The 20,019-nt window shown below is 43.6% G+C and overlaps 1 protein-coding gene across 1 annotated transcript; it reads left to right on the top strand.

Moving 5' to 3' along the window:
- Positions 1-104: 104 nt before the first annotated feature.
- On the top strand, positions 105-6,728 carry cdc42ep3 (CDC42 effector protein (Rho GTPase binding) 3). The gene is made up of 2 exons (XM_028603483.1): positions 105-722; positions 4,899-6,728. Exon 2 carries the CDS (start codon positions 5,114-5,116, stop codon positions 6,185-6,187), a length of 1,074 nt encoding a protein of 357 aa, XP_028459284.1. The 5' UTR covers positions 105-722; positions 4,899-5,113; the 3' UTR covers positions 6,188-6,728.
- The last annotated feature ends 13,291 nt before the right edge of the window (positions 6,729-20,019 follow it).

Here is a 20,019-nt window from a genome sequence, read left to right as displayed (position 1 = left end):
GAGAAAACAATGGGAGGGTGTGGGCGCGCATGTGTGATGGATAAGGCTAGAGAGGAGAGGCTTAAAAGAGAGACAGGGAGAGTCCAGTCAAGAGTCTGACAGCTCTTATCAGATGCCGGCAGTCGCAAAGTCAGACAGGGTGAGGCAGAATAGCAGCAGAGGGAAAAGAGTGAACACGTACTCGGTGTGCGTATCATTTTAGAGAGGAGAGACAGCCAGACATCCCATGAGGCCAGTTCCTTCTTCCGCGAGACTAGAGCTTGTGATCACTCATCACCGCAGCTCCACCGAGGCACAGGAAGCAAGGAGGATCCTCAAACACCACAGAGCTCCTTAAAAAAAGAGAGAGAGAGAGAACATGCACAGGTGCTGCTAGAGGGAGAGAAGGGAGCGAGAAAGCAGAGAGGGGGGGGGTGCGGGGAGGTGTAGGAGGAGACTTGACTTGCTTCAGAAGGGAATAGGAGCCGGAGAGCTATTCCAAAACAGCTGTCCGGCAGACGTCCCAGTCGACAGAAGTGCAGCCCCGAGGCAAAGACAGGAGGCAGGGCATTGTCAACAAGCCACAGGAGCCCAACAGCAGCCACTGAACACACACATACAGACACACACACACACACACACACACACACACACACATCAACCTGAGGCTGCAGCGTTCAGGAGAGCACCAGCGCCAGCCTTACCTGGGATAGATCCGGATCTCCCCAATCGGAATACCTGAGGTGAGTGAGAGTGCGAGCATGTTTTATTTCACACTCTGCTGGTACAGTCATCTGAATCAGTAGACAGGATAATTTTGCTGCAGTATACCTGCTGCCATGTACTGTAAGTGTCTTGGTTTTTTTCTTGACTGTCTGGAGCAGAATGGGATATTGCTTAGTGACAGTGAAACGTGCGAAAGCATGCATGGTAAATTAAGCTTGTAAAGCAGTGTTTGTCCGGCACACGCTCTCAGACATGCAACACAAGAGCTAAACTGTTCGGAGCAACATGATATCCTGTCCCCTTTTTTTCTTTAGTCCGGCTACACGCTTAAAGGCATGTTCCTCTGAAATGCAGAGCTGGCTTTGCCATCTCGAGGGGAGCAGATTCAGAGGAGGCTTTTACGGTTACACTGTGAGGAAAGGACCTTTTCCTTTTTGCCAGTACATTCCTTTCATGTTTCATACACTTTGATTCAGCTTACTGCTTGTCTCTGCCAAGGATAACTCCGGCATGTGCTGGCCATGCTTGCGGGTGGCACAAGGGGAGCGAGAAAGAAAGACAAATACTCCACCCTGGCATTCGCCCTCGCCTCGTCCCGGCACCACCACCGGGCCCCCGAATGCAAGGCCTTTGCCTGTAATTGAGGGTTTTTTTTATGTAACAAACAGCTCAGTCTATTCTGTAAGGCTACCATTAGCCTCTGTGGTATATGCATTTGCTTTTTATAACAACCCCAAAGAGAGGGTCTTTCTGCTATTCAAAGGCGTGACACAAGTCAAGGCCACGGTTAGATGTCAGAAGAGTGTTTGGAGACTTCAAACTTCCACAAAGTTGTTTGTAGACACAGTGGGAGGAATAGAAGTTTGTCTCCCACACGCTGATGATGTTACACTGACCATAACTACTACACAAGTGCAGAATAGCATGCTATTTTTCAACAGCGCTGATGTGAAATGTCAGCACAGTAATCCCATCACGGGAGGAATATTTAGGGGATACACGATGTCTATTTTAAAGAATGGGGAAGTCATATACAGGTCATATTTTGAACAGCTGCTCTCCTGAGCCTCTTTCTACATATGTCCCTCATCACCGGCTTTGGAGCAGTTCGGCGAACTGTAAAGCATCATCAAACTGTGGCATGTATTTAGGCTGAAGTAGAGTTACACTGCCTCCAAGAATATACTGACAGAGTAACACGTGACTTTTAGGTATCTAGAAACACCCAGACAAATCACGAGCCATTAGTTCAATTATCAGATACCAAGCCCACATTTATCTGCCCCCACGTTCAAACTTTCATCACCTCGCTCCCGCTGCCGCCACCCCTCACTAACAACCAAGCCTCCAAGCACGAGCTGATGAGGCAATGCTCCATTTTTAAAGAGGCTGGAGTGGCTCCAGATCACTTCATGCCCAGACAGATAGCTCTTGCTGACCCAATGACACAGTGGCTTTATCCTGCAGCTCACATTATGACTGGATGGCTGCACAGGCAAGCACTTTTGAAAGGAAGGTGCCATCAGATCCCCACTTCCCCGGAGGTGTAAATGAAACCCGCGGCCGCAATCTGTGGCGGCGCCAGGCTTCGAACCAGTCAACACATGCCACGCCGTCTCTTTTTGGATCAGTTCCAAAAGAAGGGTGCAAATCTGGCCTTGGCTTTGAGATATACCAAAATACACCTGCTCAACTATTAACATCCTGCAAAGACACAAATGGATTCATTAGGTCAAGCCATAAGGGTCCATCCTGGGATATCCTGAGCTCTTGTAATTGATTAATTTCCTCTTTTGTCACAAGCTTAACTCACATTTCCATGAGTTTTGAGATTGTCTACACACACTCGAATTAATATAATTAAATTAACCCTCATAGGGGTTATAAAGCCGATTTCTAAAAGACCGACATGAGGATTTTGTTTTCTTCATTCTCTGCTGTCAGCCTCTGGAATTTCAGCCATGTATGCCATATAAGCCAAACTGGGCCACCAGCAGGATGGTTGAGGTGAAGGTCAGACTTCCAGCCTTTCATCGTACCAGCTGATCAGCAGATGTCCCCCTGGGAGAGTTGCACGAGTTGGCTTGCTCTTCTGCTAGATGTTTTCCTATAACTTCTGTCCATACCATTGATTCCAAGCAACATTATCATCTATTATAATGCATGGGCTGTGTGCTTTCTAATGCCGCTGGAGAGAGGGTCCACACACACACACACACACACCAGGCAGATGTTATAATTCTATCAGGGCAGAGCAACAATCAATAGATACGTTTGATTGGAAGTGCTTCAGCCAGCAGTGCAGCGGTGACCTTCTATTCTTGTGAATAGCATTGTAAAAGTTAATACAGATATAGATATGTGAACTGTTAGCACACAGGAAGCAGCTTTTGGCATGCTGGTGCATGTCTCTCACTTCGTATCCAAGCCCAATTTCCCACTGCAGAGAGCATCAGCTGTAAGGTCAGAAAGGATTGAGGAGCACCAGCGAAAAGGGAGAGACTACAGAAAGAAAAAGAATAGGAGAAAAGCTTGAGCTAAACAAGTGAGAGATTCTGCATTCTGCTGCCCCCCTTCATCAAACACTCCAGCACTCCTCTTCGCCCTCCTCCTTCCCCTTTGCTTTCTCTCCCTCACTGTTAGCAAACAAACACGCTCTCCTTCGCACACATGGCGTGCATTCAAAACTGCTATCTTTCACGAGCAGTCAGGCACCTCGCGCAAACACTCATGCCAGCACTCAAATCCACAAGGACCAGGAAGAGGTGCGTTCAACACACTCACACATGTTCTGCATGGCTCAGTGTTTGCCATGGCTATATATAGTCCCATAGTGCTTGTTGGGTGACAGGTTTATTTGTGTTGTAATGGCATCCCCTGAAGTGCGAAGATTTCACCCTGTACTTCACATCATATACAGTTTATTGAAGTTGTGGCTCTCCTACAAGGAGATTCTGGGGCTACTGCACTTCATCAAACAGGTTGGAAACACAAGAATCCATGTTGAAAGTGGATGTCAGTGCAATGGTTTCCAGCCTGCTATTTGGATCCAAATACGCAGCAAGTGTGTGTCCCTCTGGCTCCACACTAACGTGCCTGCTGAATAAACATCGCCCACTTAAAGTGTCTCTGATAAGGCTGATGCAGTGTGTCTCTATGGGATCGGTTGCAGCAGGAATGTGGATGTTTTCTTTGTGAAATTTTTGGGTGGACCTGACCGCCCAGGCACTTCTGTGCAGTGGTGCACACTGTCAGATGGTCACTGCTGACAGACCTCTCATAAGTAAATATGTCTATAAATGGGCAAGCTCTCCTCTCACTGGTGCTCTCTCCTACCCCGCTATCCCACACATATATACACACACACACACACACACACACACACACACACACACACACACACACACACACACACACACAAACACAGTCAACTCCCTTCCTGGAGTGTTTTTCCCATTTCTCCTTGGTTGCCATGTCGTTTCAAACGGTCAAACGGATTTCGGAGTTCATCCTACACTAAGCTAGCTGCCGACGTGGTGACATTCTCGGTTGGGTTTGTAATGGAAAAGCTCTGAAAATGCAATCAGGCACCTTTTAATCAAATCCAATACCCCCTTAATAACGTTTACCCATCCTGATGTATAGTGTAACCTAGCTGGTATCTCAGCCCTTATTAAACTCTCTGCCCATCAAAGCCAAATCAATTCACAATCTGCATCACCGTCTTTTTCAAGATCCACTTGCTCTGTAATCCCTCACTCTATCTCTCTCATACAATCCTCCAAAAAAAAACTAAACCCCTTCCTATCTCTGTGCGTGCCTGAGCAGTAGCTTGTTCCTAAAACGGGCTGCCCTGACCTGATCCTACTAAAGTCTTGCTTTGCGTTTCCTCTCCCAATCTGCTGTCCAGCTGTTCCACATTAGCACATCCAGAGTTGTGGAGGCCAAAGGAGAATCATGTGTGGAAATGTGAATAGAGCAGCTAAAAGCCTTAGACCCAGGCCTGATCCTCCTCTGCTCTGGCTTCTACACTCGCCAGATGCAGGATCCAAAGTTTGTTTGTGGGACTTGTGTTGCTGACCAGATTTCTTTTTTTCTAAAAGGCAGGACAAGGACCTTAAGAAAATATGTCAGTGCTGAGTTTATGATTAAAGAGAAATGCTGACATATTCTCTGTCTGTCTCTGATTTCAGGAAAGTGGCCATTTGACCTTTCCACACCGGCGGACATCACCGATCCTGAATCGATGCGGCAATTGCTGAAATTATTTCTGGAGTCCTGCCTGAGCAGTGTGTTACCGAGAATGTAACTGGAGCTTCTCCCAGGGGGAACTGTCACGTCCAGAACTTGTAGAGCATTTCCAACTCTTCTATCTTGCACATCTGAGATCTCTTCCGCAGTTACAGCCATGCCAGCGAAAGCACCCATATACCTGAAACCCACCAACAGTAAGAAGGGCAAGAAATGTCGCCTCAGAGATATTTTGTCCCCAGACATGATCAGTCCACCGCTTGGGGACTTTCGCCACACCATCCACATCGGGAAGGGCGGGGAGAGAGACGCCTTTGGAGACATGTCTTTCCTCCAGGGGAAGTATGAACTCCTGCCAGGGAAGGGAGACGTCCATCCTCAGTATGGCATCCAAAGTGAGTTTCTGAGAGCCAACAGCACCGGAGATGCTTCCTTTGCCGAGACCCCCTCTCCGGTGCTCAAGAACGCCATCTCCCTCCCAACTATCGGTGGCTGCCAGGCGCTTACCCTTCCCCTGATCTCCTCCACTGTGTTCTCCATGCCCCTGGAGCCGTTGGAGGACATCACAGGGTCCACAGCTCCCATCAAACCTGACAGCACAGACGAGGTAGAGATCCTGCAGATGGATGCTCTGTTGCGCTCCATGGACGTCTTCAGCAGCGAGCCATCGTCTCCCTCCGCAGGTATCCAGACGAAGCCCGACGTCCTCCTGGATCTGCTGGAAAACAAAAATAAGTCCACCTCTAAAGCGGTTGCCAAAGCCAACAAAATGAACAAGAGTGAAACCAGGTTTGACAAGCCATCGTCCTATTATATCAACGGTCACAGCAACAGCACCTTCAAAGCCAACGGAAGCCTGAACAGTAACATGAGCAGCGACAGCTTTGACAGCTTTAAAGGGGACTTCCAGAACAAGATCTGCAATGGCAGCAAGAGTCTCAACGGCAACGGCAACTGCAATGGTTATGGACACTTTAACAATGACGTTACCCTAGGCTTCAAGCCGGAGCTCTCAAAGTGCAATGGAGAGTGGGTGGACAGGGACAGCGGAGTGGAGGAGGGACGCATCTGTGATTTTGAGTTTGACTTTTCCAAGGAGAAGAGCATGTCGCAGGATTCCCTCACCCAGATCACGGGGTCATTCCTCTCTCTTGAACTTGATCTGGGCCCGTCCATCCTGGATGACGTGCTCAACATAATGGATAAACCCGCAGCGAAGAGCAGGCCTTGAGCTGCGTTGAGGCCCCAGAAGGAGAAAGGGAATTATTAAACTAAAGCCATGAGGAGAGAGAGACTCAAAAAGCAATCAAAATGGTGTCTGGATATATCATTGAGATGGAAAATGAGCTACGATAGACAGAGCTGCTTATGTTTTTATTGTCAAAACATATAACTATTCTAGCTTCTATGGAGTGTTGATCTTCTTCTTTCTTTGCCATGCCAGCCGCATGTTTAAGATGCATGTGCTATTGAGTTACAGCTAAAACACAGCTATCGTGCCTTTGATTTTACATTACTGTAAAAATGCTAAATGCTAGATTTGTGTTCTTATGTTGACTTCCACCGTATATACACACAAAAACTTTAAGGTCCTTTGCTTTTTAACACAGTCTTGAACATAATGCATTTTGTGACTTTGAGTGTGTTTAACAAAACATTATTTTGTTTGTCACATAATTCATTTGCCACATTTCAAACAACAGAACACTATGCATATTTGTGTTTTTAAAACTGTAACACAAATAAATTCTTCTCTTTTTTTTTTTCTCCTATTCTGGCTAATTTTTCAACTGATCTGAGAAGTAATTCCAAAATATGATTGAAGATATCTCGGGAGAGGCTGAACATCAGAATAACTCTGGAGAAAGAAGAAGCTCAAAAGCCAAAAGGCAAACGAGATAGATAGCAGGGAAAGAAAGAGCTACAGATTGACAGAAAGAAGGTTAAGATGGATTTATTTTCTCGCCTGTGACATTCCTTACATTCTGCGTCCCTGCCCTGCAGTGGGAGCACCGGTGGGCCTTCATCTGCCCAACCAGGCGCCTGCTCTATTTGTTTGCGTGTGGACGGGACAGGCAGAGGAGGGGGTCTTTGAAATTCCCTGCATTCCATCCCCAGAGCACAAGTGTCCAGGACCAGACATAAATCAGCTGTTTCAAGTGAGGAGGGAGGGTCCAGCCTGAGACCAACCAGAATGTATAGCAGGATGAGGTTGTAAAACACGAGCTTACAACCCGCAGGCAAACTTTGTTCAGTGCTGAACGATAGATGAGTCCTCTCCCTCTGTCTAGTTACAATAAAGATATGTTGACCCAGCAAACGCCTGAAAGAGCAGTACAGCAATGATTACCCATACACGCAGCCTCTTGAACTCAACCAACCCTCATCAGAGGCCTTCTCGCCCTGATCCCCTGTCCCTATGGTTCCTTCAGTGTTAGGCTCGCATTGCCAGTCCTATCTCCACAGCGCTGTGGAGGAAGGTCTGGCTACACCACAGATACTTTCTAGGATAGGAGAAAAAGACTCCCTGGGTTGTTTAAACCAATCACATTCATCATGGGCAGCGTTAAACTCTGGACGCAGCGATGGTGGCTCTGCAAAATAATCTCGGGAAGGATCTTCGCAAAAGAAAACGCCACATACAATATTAAATGAGGTTAAAGGAGAATTCCGGTTGATTTCAACACGTAGCTCTGTTGTTTCTAAATTTGGAGTGCCGTCAGTAAAGAGAAAAACGAAAACAATCGGTGCCGCCTACACCGTGTTATCCTCCTGCTAGCGTTAGCACCCAGGAGGCTGAAATGGGGCAAGTTTTAAACATGCTTTTAGCCTCTTAACATGTTCGAAATGTCATTACAAGTGCCTACCCATGTGAAGGGATTCCTTCCGAGTGAACACAGTGAATCTGACTGCAGTAGATGTGAAAGAAATGCATAAACGCTAATTCAGCTCTGTTTAGTTCCGGTGTCGAGACGGCAAGACGAGTGCTTCGGGACCGTCTACAAACTACAACACCGAAAAGAGATACAAAAATATTTTCAAAAATAGGCATATGCTTATTTTTTAAAAGTAAGTGCTGTAGTACGACTAGCAGGAGACAAGTTATAATTGAGGTGAGTTTGAAGACACTACCTTATTTAATCATTAAATTAATAAATATTTTTATTTTTCTTCTTTCTCGTTTCGGTGTTGTAGTTTGTAGATGGTCCTGAATCACTCGTCTTGCCAATCAACACCGGAACTAAACAGAGCTGAATTAATTTTATGCATTTCTTTCACATCTATTGAGGTAAGGATGAACATGTTAAGAGGCTAAAAGCACGTTTAAAACTTGCCCCTTTTCAGCCTCCCGGGTGCTAACGCTAGCAGTAGGATAGCACGGTGTAGGCAACACTGATTGTTTTCGTTTTTCTCGCTACTGACAGTACTCCAGATTTACAAACAACAGAGCTACGTGTTGAAATCGACTGGAATTCTCCTTTAACTATCATAATTTGCGCTTACCAGTGTATCACAGACTGTTCTTTGTCCACTGCAATCCCACCAATCGGTCCCAAAACCTCCCAGTTAGACAGTAAATGCCGTAAACATATTCTTTGTAAATCTTTACAATCATTCCCCGAAATAACCAAGCGGGCCTGCCTTGTTGCACGATCCAAATACTTTTTCAAAACTTGCCATTTTCAGCGTGAGGCTTGCTAGCTCCAAGTTTGTTGTTGTTTCCTGTAGCGAAGGGATTTTGAGAACGGCGCATGTCAGGCTTTATGCTGGAAATGTACTTCTGTTGATCCAGATTACTTCAGTGTAGACACATGAAGTGTAAATCATAGCAAATCCTTATGGAAGCTTGTGGCAGGCTTCCCCCAAACACCCATGTGCCACTTGTTCATGCTTGTTTCGGGAAAATATATTGTTGTATGTACATGAGCAAGGTAATTTCATATGCAAATAATTATCTGGGTTTAATTCCACTTCTGTCATTTAGCAGGCCAATGTGGCGAACTTCCCCAAAACCTTCAAAGGCTTCAGAATGTTCGTAAACAAACCGCCACCGGCAAGTCGTCGTGAAAACAGATGTTAGAGGCGACAAGAAGAAAAGCCTTGTCATGACAGATGCTCCAGCCATTAGAAAATCCCAGCATTGGTGCTAAAGAGTTTGCATATGCTGAGCTGAAGCATCCAACCTCTGAGTATGAGTAATGAAAACCTTTGCTGTCAAGGTAATTACTATGCTTATACCTGCAATGGTACATCATTGACTTGATGACAGCCTTCATTTTGACAGGCATGGACCCCCACCAAACTTCCCTTTGGTTCACAACAGAGCTTGGGACCACAGCACTGTAGAGTGTTGTGTAACATATTAGAAGTATTTCTGTAGAGGTGCCAAAGCTCTCGGACACAAAATACCAGGAAATAGCAGCGTTTTATGGAATCCAACACAAATACTTGACATATGTTACACCCTGAACACTGCCTCCATGTTCTCAGAATGTGAGTTCAGCGCTCCAAATGAAATACAGAGTGAACATTTTGGTCAGTTGGCTCTGGGCATGAATTTGGAATTTTGGTCATGAAGCTCTGTATTGCTATGGTTGTTGTACACAAACCAACTAGCAATTTGTTTGTAGAGATGCATGCCCAAAAGAAAAGCTCACATTTCGGGTTGAAAGAAGAAACACATTAAATCAGTTAAACATTGTGAAAGACTTGGATATCATCAGGCTTTCAAATACGCGTAAATATCACAACTGCGAACTTTTCAAGAAGGTGGTTGAAGCAATGAAAGACTGAGGCTGTGTTCGCACGCTCCAGCAAGTCTGCCACTGGTGGAAAACTTTGAAAATATCCTATTTTCCACGGCTGCATGTACACGGGAACATTAGTGTAAATACATTTTCATTAGTAATGTAAACAGCTTAGTAGGAATATTGTCTTTTTCAGAATAAGGGCAAAAACCAGAATATTGTGTGCATTTAAACATAGTCACTGTGTTGGCTACTGACAGACGCAAGGTGTCTTCTCTGGAGGCCTGAAGGCAGGAGAAAATACCAAAGACGGAAGGTAGAAATATCCTAATGGACTGTTTCTCATTACCACAGGGCCAAGGTGACCTGAAGAGACCTTGACTCCAACTGCCTCTGATATTCCATGCTAACAGCAAAAACATGCTCTACAGCAACACAATCAGGCAGCTCATTGTGACACCCACACACTCACAAGCAGAACAATATTCCACTTGTTTTACTCGCAAGTCACATCTTAGCTTAGCTTTGTTTTTTTCAGTTTGCTTGAATGAAAGTTCCTTTTTTATTATAGGTGTTACTGAAAACTGACTGCCAAATGGTGTTACTGAAAACTGACTGCCAAATTGGTGACGCTAGTCGAGAGAGGGAGGGGACACGGGTGTTACCACTACCTGCTGCCTTGTAATTTACCAACCAGTTGCCTTTTGCGACAAAAATAGAAGAGGCCTAATTGCTAAATTCTGTCTCTTTGACTTTGATGTCGTGGTTTAGGAGGAGGGTGAAAAACACGAGGAGCATGTTAGCATCTTGTGAGGCAAATTCTATCATATAAAATGTAAAATATCAAGACAAAGAGGCACACAAATGCTATTTCTGCAAAACATTTGTCCTTACATTACAAGGTAATTTATTCAGGAACATTATAAATGTTCCTCCAGAAGATTGGTGATCTGGGGGATCCAGCTCCTCAGTTTCCTGGGCTAAGGTGAAGCTGTCAGTTCACAGATGAATAAGCTTTAGCCCAGAAGCCACCAGTGCCAAAGAAAGCACAGCTCAGACCCAGCAAAATTTTCCACCCAACCTCCATAACTGAGCTGCATAATGTGCACACTGTCTTTCACATAGAGGTGTCGGTGAACAAGGCCCTCATAGCCGGACTTGATCAATGTCAGTTGGATGAGAGGGGAAACTTTAATAAGATGTTTCCCAATGTGCAGCAGGATAAAGCTCCTCTTGTCTTCACCTGCTGTAAATGTCCCACAGCACAAAATGAGCCCAAACACAGATACTTTCCATCTAGCCAACAGACCGGACAGGCAGGAGGAAATATCTGAGGTATGAGCGCAGCTTTTCTTCAAAATATTATTGTAAAATATTTCTCTTGCTTGCTGGAGAGATATCGTTCATTGTTGATACATACTGTATGTGCTCCAAAAATTGAATGAATGCCATGACTTTGATAATCGGGGGGGGGCCTCAGTAGTAGAACGTTTCTTGGGAACATTTACTTTGGGATGCTGAGCATGGAGCTTGGAATCAAGTGTTCTGCAGATCTGCTGATTTAGCAGCGCAGGGCTGCAGCTCCCTTTCGAAAGACAACAACAGGAGAGAGCAGAGAGAACTTATTCCCAGGGGGGAATAAAATAAGCCTGAGCAGGGGCTGATGCAATGCAGATACAGAACGAGCGAGCTCCAATGTAGTTTGGTCTGGCAGGCAATGGATACCTCAGGCTCACTGTACTGTTGACTGTTGTTTGGCTGACAGTAACCATAGCGAGTTGAGTTTGTATCTTCAGCACATGAGGGCCGAGCTGAAAGGAGGGCAGGGACAGGATGAGAGTGTCACCTCAGTAGCACCAGAATACCTCTGTGACATAACCCAGGCCCAGATAATCGTGGTGCCACGCTATGTAGAGCAAAACAAGAGCTACTGTACGCTTAATCGTACACTCTATTTATCTCTAATGTGCATCATAATTTGGGGGTTATTTGCAATGGGCAGTAATCGCCACAATACCTGGTCTTGTGTGAATAATTCAGAAAGTGTTCAAATAAATAGCAACACAGCTAATAGCATTAATTTTTAAAGTTAATTACAACCTATTTTATAAATAATTTAGCATTTAGCATCACAGACCAGTGAGGTTTTGCGCTCAATATGTCGCTTGTTGTGCTGCGAAAACAGTTTTAATACATTTAATGTGTCTGTGAGAGGTGTGTGTCCAGGACTGTGAACTGAACACAAGGACATGTGTGTTATGGCGTTTTTCCATTACATGGTACCTGCTCGACTCGCCTCGACTCGCTGTGCGTCCGTTTTCCATTGCAGATTTTAGTATTGCCTCAGCGTGGCTGGTCGTCATAGCGACTGCCGTGGGCGTGGCTTAGTAGCTTGCTTTCCCATTGACATATCCCCAAGGGGGTAAGCTTCGCTTCAGAACGCGAACCTCCGATGGCGCCATTTTGTTGCTACAAAGCGATCACCTCTTGTTAGCATTACACTGACCGCCATTTTTTTTTTACGTCACTAGACTGCGAATAACTTTACATCTGAAGCGTTTAAAGACTCTATTTGTCCATTGTTTATTTATAAAGAAACACGACAATGTATAAAAGGCTCCATTACCTTGTACCTCACGTAGCAGACGTTTTTGTAAAAATAAGCTAACGATTGTGTCATTACCAAAGGGCCTACTGTCGCACAGTAGAGGAATTACCGTACAGTACAAGAGAAGCTCGCAGGTAGTTTCGACTTACATTAGCTGTTTAGGTTTAATTACGAATGTTAACTAGAATGTTAGTTAGCAATAATTAGCCTGTGCTTATGTTATCTCCTTACATATACCTACACTCTCCGTCTCTGTAAGATTGGAAATGATTGAGATTTTTCTTGTCACAGCTACCAGAAGACTTACAACTTTCAGACACGTTGCTCACGTCACATTTACGTTGTCTCTGTCAGTTGGAGGCTGCGCAGTAAAGCAAGTGATCACCGGAAAAGTGCTTCTAATAGCCTTCACTGGTCTCTGTCCAGAGCAACGGGGTCTATTGGTCCATATGTCAATGCATATCCCGACGCATTTCCTGGTTCTCCGTCTCCGTAAACAACATGATATCAAAGAGATAGTTAACGTTTACTGCTCCAGATTTCCCACCGTGGTCACATATATATGACTCTAGAGTCGCTACTTGCTTTGTCTCTCTCACATATATATGACTCTAGAGTCGCTACTCGCTGCGGAGATAATCACCGTCACTCTCTCACTTCTCCCTCGCTCACTAGCTCCCCACACACACACATACGGCGACTCGACACACACACATCACACATGCACACACCAGCGCACCAGTATGACCATCAGGCCACTTGTATGCTACGGAGAAAGCTCTGCGTGGAGCCTCCGGCAGCAAAAATGCCGTCTCTCGCTAGCAATGCAGTGATCAGTGACGCTTCTTTCCGACCAATCAGCAGCCTGCAGGGTTTCACGTCACCTTCTCGGCTCGCCTCAGCTCGCTTGGAACCTCGACTGAGCAGGTACTAAAAAAAGTACCTGTTAGCAGGTACCAGGTACTTTTTTTCTTAATGGAAAACCAAAAAAGGCAAGTATAGTCGAGTCGAGGCGAGTAGGTACCATGTAATGGAAAAGCGCCATTAGTGTTAGTAGTCCACTAAAGTAAAATGTCTATCTTTAGGGTCCAGGAGCCTTGCCCATTTTGTGCTAAGTAAAGGCGATAAAAAGAAATACCCCATTTAAACCAAGACTGTGTTTCTTTCAAAAGAAATAACAGAACTTCCTGTTACAAATGAAACTTTGAATTGATAAACAATAAAACAAACGCTCTCTCAACTCTATACACTCCATAGTTTTGCTGTTAGACATACTTGGCCAGTAACGTATAGAAACAAGCGTTAGTTTAGTTTACTAATTTGTTAGCTAACTTTGTGAGCTAATTTTTCAGCTAACTTTGTGAGCTAATTGTTAGCTAACTTTGTGAGCTAATTTGTCAGCTAACTTTGTGAGCTAATTGTTAGCTAACTTTGTGAGCTAATTTGTTAGCTAACTGAACCCTTGTGTTGTCGTCCTGTTGACCATGCACTTGTTGTCCTCCAGGGTCAAAATTAACCCGGTCTGTTTTGCCTGTTTAGTTTACTTGTTACGTATAAATCGTAACCCAATATTGTGTTATATCTTCTTAGCCAGCTTAATTCCAAATTATTACAAGTTTTACACTTATTTTTGGAATTCATGGTCGATAAACCTAATTTACGTGAAATTATACCTAATTTTGGAGTTAAAAAAGGCAAAAAATTCAAAACATCCAAAATGTAATCATTCAAGAGTGTTGTATGGAACATCCATGTTATTTTTGGGCAATTTGGTTGAAAGAAACCCATATTTCCAATACAGAAACCTTGAAAATGCATCAAATTTGACCCGAGGACAACAGGAAGGTTAAGAAGCATTATACAGCATATAGCTATCTGAGATATTGCTGTGTAATGTATATTGGTGTGTTATGTCACTGTTTTTTTTTTTTTATTATTGACAGTTCTCTGTCTGTGTTATTGTAATAATACGTTTTAGCATTTACCATTATTTTTGGCCACGGTGGCAACTGCGCATAGTTTTCTTGCCTTTATTTAGCACGAATAAGGCAAACAATCATTACTTTTTGTCAAAAGTATGTTAAACTGCTTAATTAAAGAAACATGATACTAAAATATCTTTAAATAAACTGCAAGTAAATAAAGAAATAAATAAAAACAAAAATTTCAATTTATGAATTCAAAATAATCTATATTTCCCCAATAACTCAAACACACTGGTGACTTTGTGTCCCAACTGTTTTATAATGTTGAGTCATATGCATATCAGCCTATTGTCAGGTGCAACAGTAGGCTACAGATCATTTTCCAGATAGACACTAGATAATGTACATTACTGTATTAGGTTCAGCCTGCAGTCAGTGACATTTACTGTACTCCTGTCAACTTTATAATAAATACTGCATGGTGGCTCTGAGGCATCGGGCTTAGCAAAAAGTCTGCGCTTGCCATTTTAATCGGCTTAATTTACAACAACCCCCACACTGCAAACAATTCATGAATTATTCATATTTATCCAGCCTGGGAAGAATTGGACTGTGACTGAGCCCAGTATGATGGGACAGTTGCTCTCTGTATTTGAACGCTCCTTCTATGGCAGCATGAGGGAATGAAACCAAAGGCCATGATCATGTGAGTCTTTCTAAGATCACCCTTGCCTATATTTTGTCTCTTTTCAAATGGTATGCCCCCAGCAGGGCAGCAACTGCCCATTTGGGTCCTCTCATTTTGGCCAGCAAACTATATTCACCCATGGGAGGTATTTATATATTTGCTCTTTGCCACATTTCCTCCAGACAACCCCCTGAGAATTCCTTTAACGCCATGCAGACGGCAGGGTGTGGGAGGGGAAGTGGCTAAGGGGGTATCTCCCCTTATAGATGATGGTGACATCACTTTCCATCTTTTCCTCTAGCTGGTCACAAACATTGCCGTCACCCTAATGAGATGACTGGCCTCAGTCACCTTCTGGGATCAGATAATGAGGCCAGGTCATTGAGTTGCCCTGGGAGTGGCGTTTATTGGCGGAAACATGCCACTCCTGGGAATAGTTTAGAGATCGTTGAGATGTAAATGCAAAAAGAAAGAAAGGAAATTCCGTTGCACATGTGATTTTCAGTGTTACTTTGTAAAATACATTTAAAAAAATAAAGTATATACAGACAACAAGGCCCTTCTTTAATTGTACCATAACTTGTTATCTATTGTTTTATCCTTCTTGTGACACTAAAGGAATAGTTCACTTATAGAAATTTGCTTTCTTTCTAAGATGAGAAGTTTAATACCACTCTCAAATCTTGAGAAATTCTTGATATCTAGGAGGCTGACATGAATTTTTTCTGAGTTGGTTGCTCATTGTAATTATTTGTAATTATTACGGTCTGAATTATATGAGGCAAACATGGCATAAGTACGGAGCTGTAGTTGGAACATGGTTATCCTAGCCTAGCATAAAAACAGCTAGCTCTCTCAAAAGTAAAAAAAAATATGTGAAAACTATGGATGTATAATAAGACCTGGAAACAGTGTTCGAGGCAGAGCCCCATTCATTCCTATTGAGAGTTGGTCAGTGGTGCATGCAGCCAAAAAAACTTCAACTATGGGGCCCATAGAGCAGGCGCACTAGATGTGCGGTTCTTCTAGACTTTTCAAATATTATCGGACCGAATGTATCAAATTCTTAAAGGGAAATAAAAAATGTTGTGGGGGTTGTGAAGCTAAACATTTTTTATCCACTGATGCTAAATATGTAGCCACCACCAGCTTAGCTTAGTTCAATACAAAAGGCTGGGAACAGGGGGGAAGCTAGCCTGGCTCTGTCCAAGTGTAACCAAATCCACCTACCAGCAACATCTAATTGGTGAGCTTAACTTGTGGCTCGCTGTTTTTGAAGTGCTTAACTTTGGCTAGCTGTTTCCTCCTGTTTCCAGTCTTTATGCTATGCTAAGCTAACCGACTGCTTGCTGGAGTTTCACATTTGGCGTACAGACACGACAGTGGTATCAATCTTCTCATGTACCCCCAGAAAGAAAGAAAATAAGCCTATCTTCCAAAAATGTACTGAAATGTAATCCTTCAACTGCTCCACTGACAATGAACAGGACACTGACTGTGTTGATTCATGGGTAGTTTCACCCTGATGAGCATTATTTAGTATGTGTAACTCACAGAAGGCCTTTGTAAAGCTTCCAACTCTCATGAAGCAAATCTTCCAACATTGCTAGAAAATTATTGGCTCTAGAAAGTTAACCTCCTGTTTATTTTCAATGGAGATGCCTCTGGACTCTTGATAACATGCTACATTCCAGACTTATATCTACAAAAGAGATGACTCAGAATTGAACTGTCAAGACCATCCAGCAGCACCAGCCATTTACTCATATTTCATTTTATCAAGTGTATTTGTAAAGGATTGAATGCAAGTACCTACCTGCATGGATTTATAGAAAGAAGAGTGTATGAAAGTACAGAGCATTCAGGTCAGAGGACTACATTCCTGCTGTTACGGCCTACAGCCTTCAGGATTCTGCCTTTTAAGGTAAGACCCCACTCTGTTTCTCTTATCCCCATGTGAGCTTGATCCCTCTGGGCTCACAGGGTGCCCCAGAGTCTCCTTTTCTAAGTTGTCACCAGCCAGTCATGCGATCACATCTGCAGGAAATTTCCAAGCAGGTTCCTTTCCTACGACCGTAAAAAAAGAAACAGCAGCTGGCGGCCATTCATTTTACGCTTTGTTTAGAGGGGGATTTTACACTTCAGGTTTGCACAGTTGAATTATGGCCAGGTGGTAAAGCGAAACAACACACAGCACAGTTAAAAAGAGAGCAAAAACGCAAGATATCCAAACTTCTAATTTCAGGAGAGAGAAAAAGAGAGTTACGTGTGACGGCCCTGAGCTTGTTGTCATGCATGTATACTGTCAGTCTGTGTTGTGAACTTGCAGGTTTGTGGCTGAAGGCGAAAACGAGATGACTGGGAGCACCTGGCCAGTCTTCCCAGGCTATTTAACCCCGCCTGCCCCGAAACCAGTGTGCAGCATTCTTTTGACCGAGCACCATCATGATTTCATTCTGTTTAGTTATTATTTCCTTTGTTAGCTACTGACAGCATGCACCACGCATTCTTCACTGCATCCATAAACTTTCATACACTGATACTGACAACCACACCTCATCGCCTTCCTGTTTGTATTATAAGTTGACTGTGCATCTCCCTATTTTGTTGTGGCCTGTGAGCCGGTCGTAACATATGAATGAGTGTTGGTGATATTCTCACAACGTCTGTGACCTCTGTCCTGCTCTCAAGAGCTGCATTGTGCTTCCACCTGAAACACACTGAGCCATGTCTGCGAAATTCATCTAATTTCCATTTGACACCGTGGGGAGTAAAGCAATATAGCAGCTTATACGTCAAACTCTTTCACTGGATTGTCAATCATCTGTGAGGACTGAGGAGCCCTGGCTCTCTTCATAACCTGCATCAATATTGAGAATGTCTTGGACAGAGTCCCGGTATGCATCAGGATCAGCATTAAATGACTGCCAAGAGTTTTAACATTAAGCCATACAAAAAGGAGCCAGTGTCTGGATTTGGACAACACCGGAGATGACTCAATAACTCAAAGCAGAATGTCACGTTGTCTTCAGATATTTCCCTGTATTTTCCCTGTAAAAACACACCTTTAAATCTCGTCCCCATAGGCCTGTGATTCAAGTGATTCAATGCTTCACCGAGCTGACAGTAGAAAAACAGTAAACCAAGTGAGCCCTCCACAGGCAAGTTGTGCCATGACACATGAATAAGAATATTATTTTTTACTGTCCCAGTTACCTCAGGTTTCCTGTGCGGATGGCACAACTTCTTCTACATTGTTGCCCAAAATCCTGGAGTGGTTTGGGATGAGGGGCCCAATTTTGGAAAATGTTGTTAAATCCATCCCCAGATATATATCTAAGGGCAGAGTAATACATATATAAAATCCTAAAAATCCTCCTTCTCACCTACAAATCCTTCCATGCCCTGGCCCCACATTATTATATAGTGAAACTTTAAACAAAATTAGAAAAAGGATGACAAATTTGACAAACTGTGAGTGATGCTGAGGGCTGAGTGTGGCTTCAAACAATACTGATGGTGGAGCATAAACATATAACTAAGGTATGGAAAACACCCTTTCCCAAAAACTTTCCCAGTTACCTCAGGTTTCCTTTGCAGATGGCATGACTTCCTCTACGTTGTTGCCCTATAGCCTCATTAATCCCACATACACTCGTAATCAACCCTTACGTAACGGACCTTTCCCAGGGATCACAGGTCACAGGGTCGTCTTTTACGGGAGGGGAAAAATACCAGCAGTGAAGTCTCCCAGATGCCAAGTTCGTTTTCTGGCTGTCAGAAGAACATTGCGTGTCGTCAGGAATATCACAGACCAAAGACAAATCACCGAGGTCAGAGTGGGAGCTGCTCCGTTGTCCAGTTTTTAGAAATATGTTCAAATTGATGGATTATTGATGGTTAGATGGTTAGTCAGATCAGGAGAAGCAGGGATAAATACTGCTAATACCATACTCCCACTGCTACTTACAGCTACCACTGCCATATGATCCCTAAAGGATCCCAGTGGTGATTGTTCTGTGTGTGTGTGTGTGTGTGTGTGTGTGTGTGTGTGTGTTCGTGGCGGGTGTGTTATTATATACACACACTATATATTATAGGGTGATTGGGATGAAGGTGTCTATATTTCCTCCGTGTGTTTGTATGTGTCTATATGTATATTTGTGAGGCCCTGTACAGACTTTGAAAACAAATTTTCCCAGTGGACAATAAAGACTATCTGTCTATCAATGTACTAGTAATGTCTGAGCACAACGCTTCTTCCTTTGGAATATAAATATTCATTGTTTGAGAAGCTCTGAAGGAGTTGTAGAAATATCATTAGTGTACAGTACATTTACATTGGATTAATCCACATGGTTTGCCTTTGATGAGACTGATCCCTGATGAGACTGGCAAAGTTGGAATAGTTTTGGTTCTTTCTCATGACAGATTTATTAGGGCCCGAGCCCCGGCGAAAGCCCTATTGAAATTGCAGTTTTTATTACTATACATATATCTCTCCAAGAAATCCAATTTCTTTTTATTTTTTAAAGATTATTTTTGGGGCTTTTCCGCCTTTATTTTGATAGGACAGCTAAGTGAGAAAGGGGAGAGAGAAGGGGACGACATGCAGGAAATTGTCACAGGTCAGATTCGAACCCTGGACCCTCTGCATCGAGGCATAAACCTCTCAGTATATGTGCGCCTGCTCTACCCAATGAACCAACCCGGTCACATAAATCCCATTTCTGAGGCGCTTCAAGTGCAGAACACACCTACAGTATGTGCCTTGCGGTCATTTATACAATAAATGTTTGATGTTACTTGTCTCTAATCATTCATTAGAGGGCTTTTTTTTTTCATTCGAAATGAAATTTTTTTTTTTTGTAATAAGTGACTTGACTTTTTCTGCTTCTTAATCATATTGAGTACAGTATATGTTTGAAAACAGCATGGCCTGGATGGCTCTGTAACACTGGATTTGGAAAATGGCTGTTAGAGACATCTCTGTCACTACAAGGCTTATTGGCCAAGAGCTGATTTAAATTAAAGCTAATTATGGATGGTGCTGTAGTGGGACTGTCAATAACTCCTAATGGCTGGGCTGTCTCC

Source organism: Perca flavescens, chromosome 17 (genome assembly GCF_004354835.1).
Source record: "Perca flavescens isolate YP-PL-M2 chromosome 17, PFLA_1.0, whole genome shotgun sequence".
NCBI lineage: Eukaryota > Metazoa > Chordata > Actinopteri > Perciformes > Percidae > Perca > Perca flavescens.
The sequence above is the reverse complement of the archived record's forward strand: the minus strand, read 5'-3'. Positions and strand labels throughout refer to the sequence as shown.

Coding starts and splice junctions, on each gene's coding strand:
- cdc42ep3 (XM_028603483.1), top strand. CDS start 5,114: ATGCCAGCGAAAGCACCCATATACCTGAAACCCACCAACAGTAAGAAG.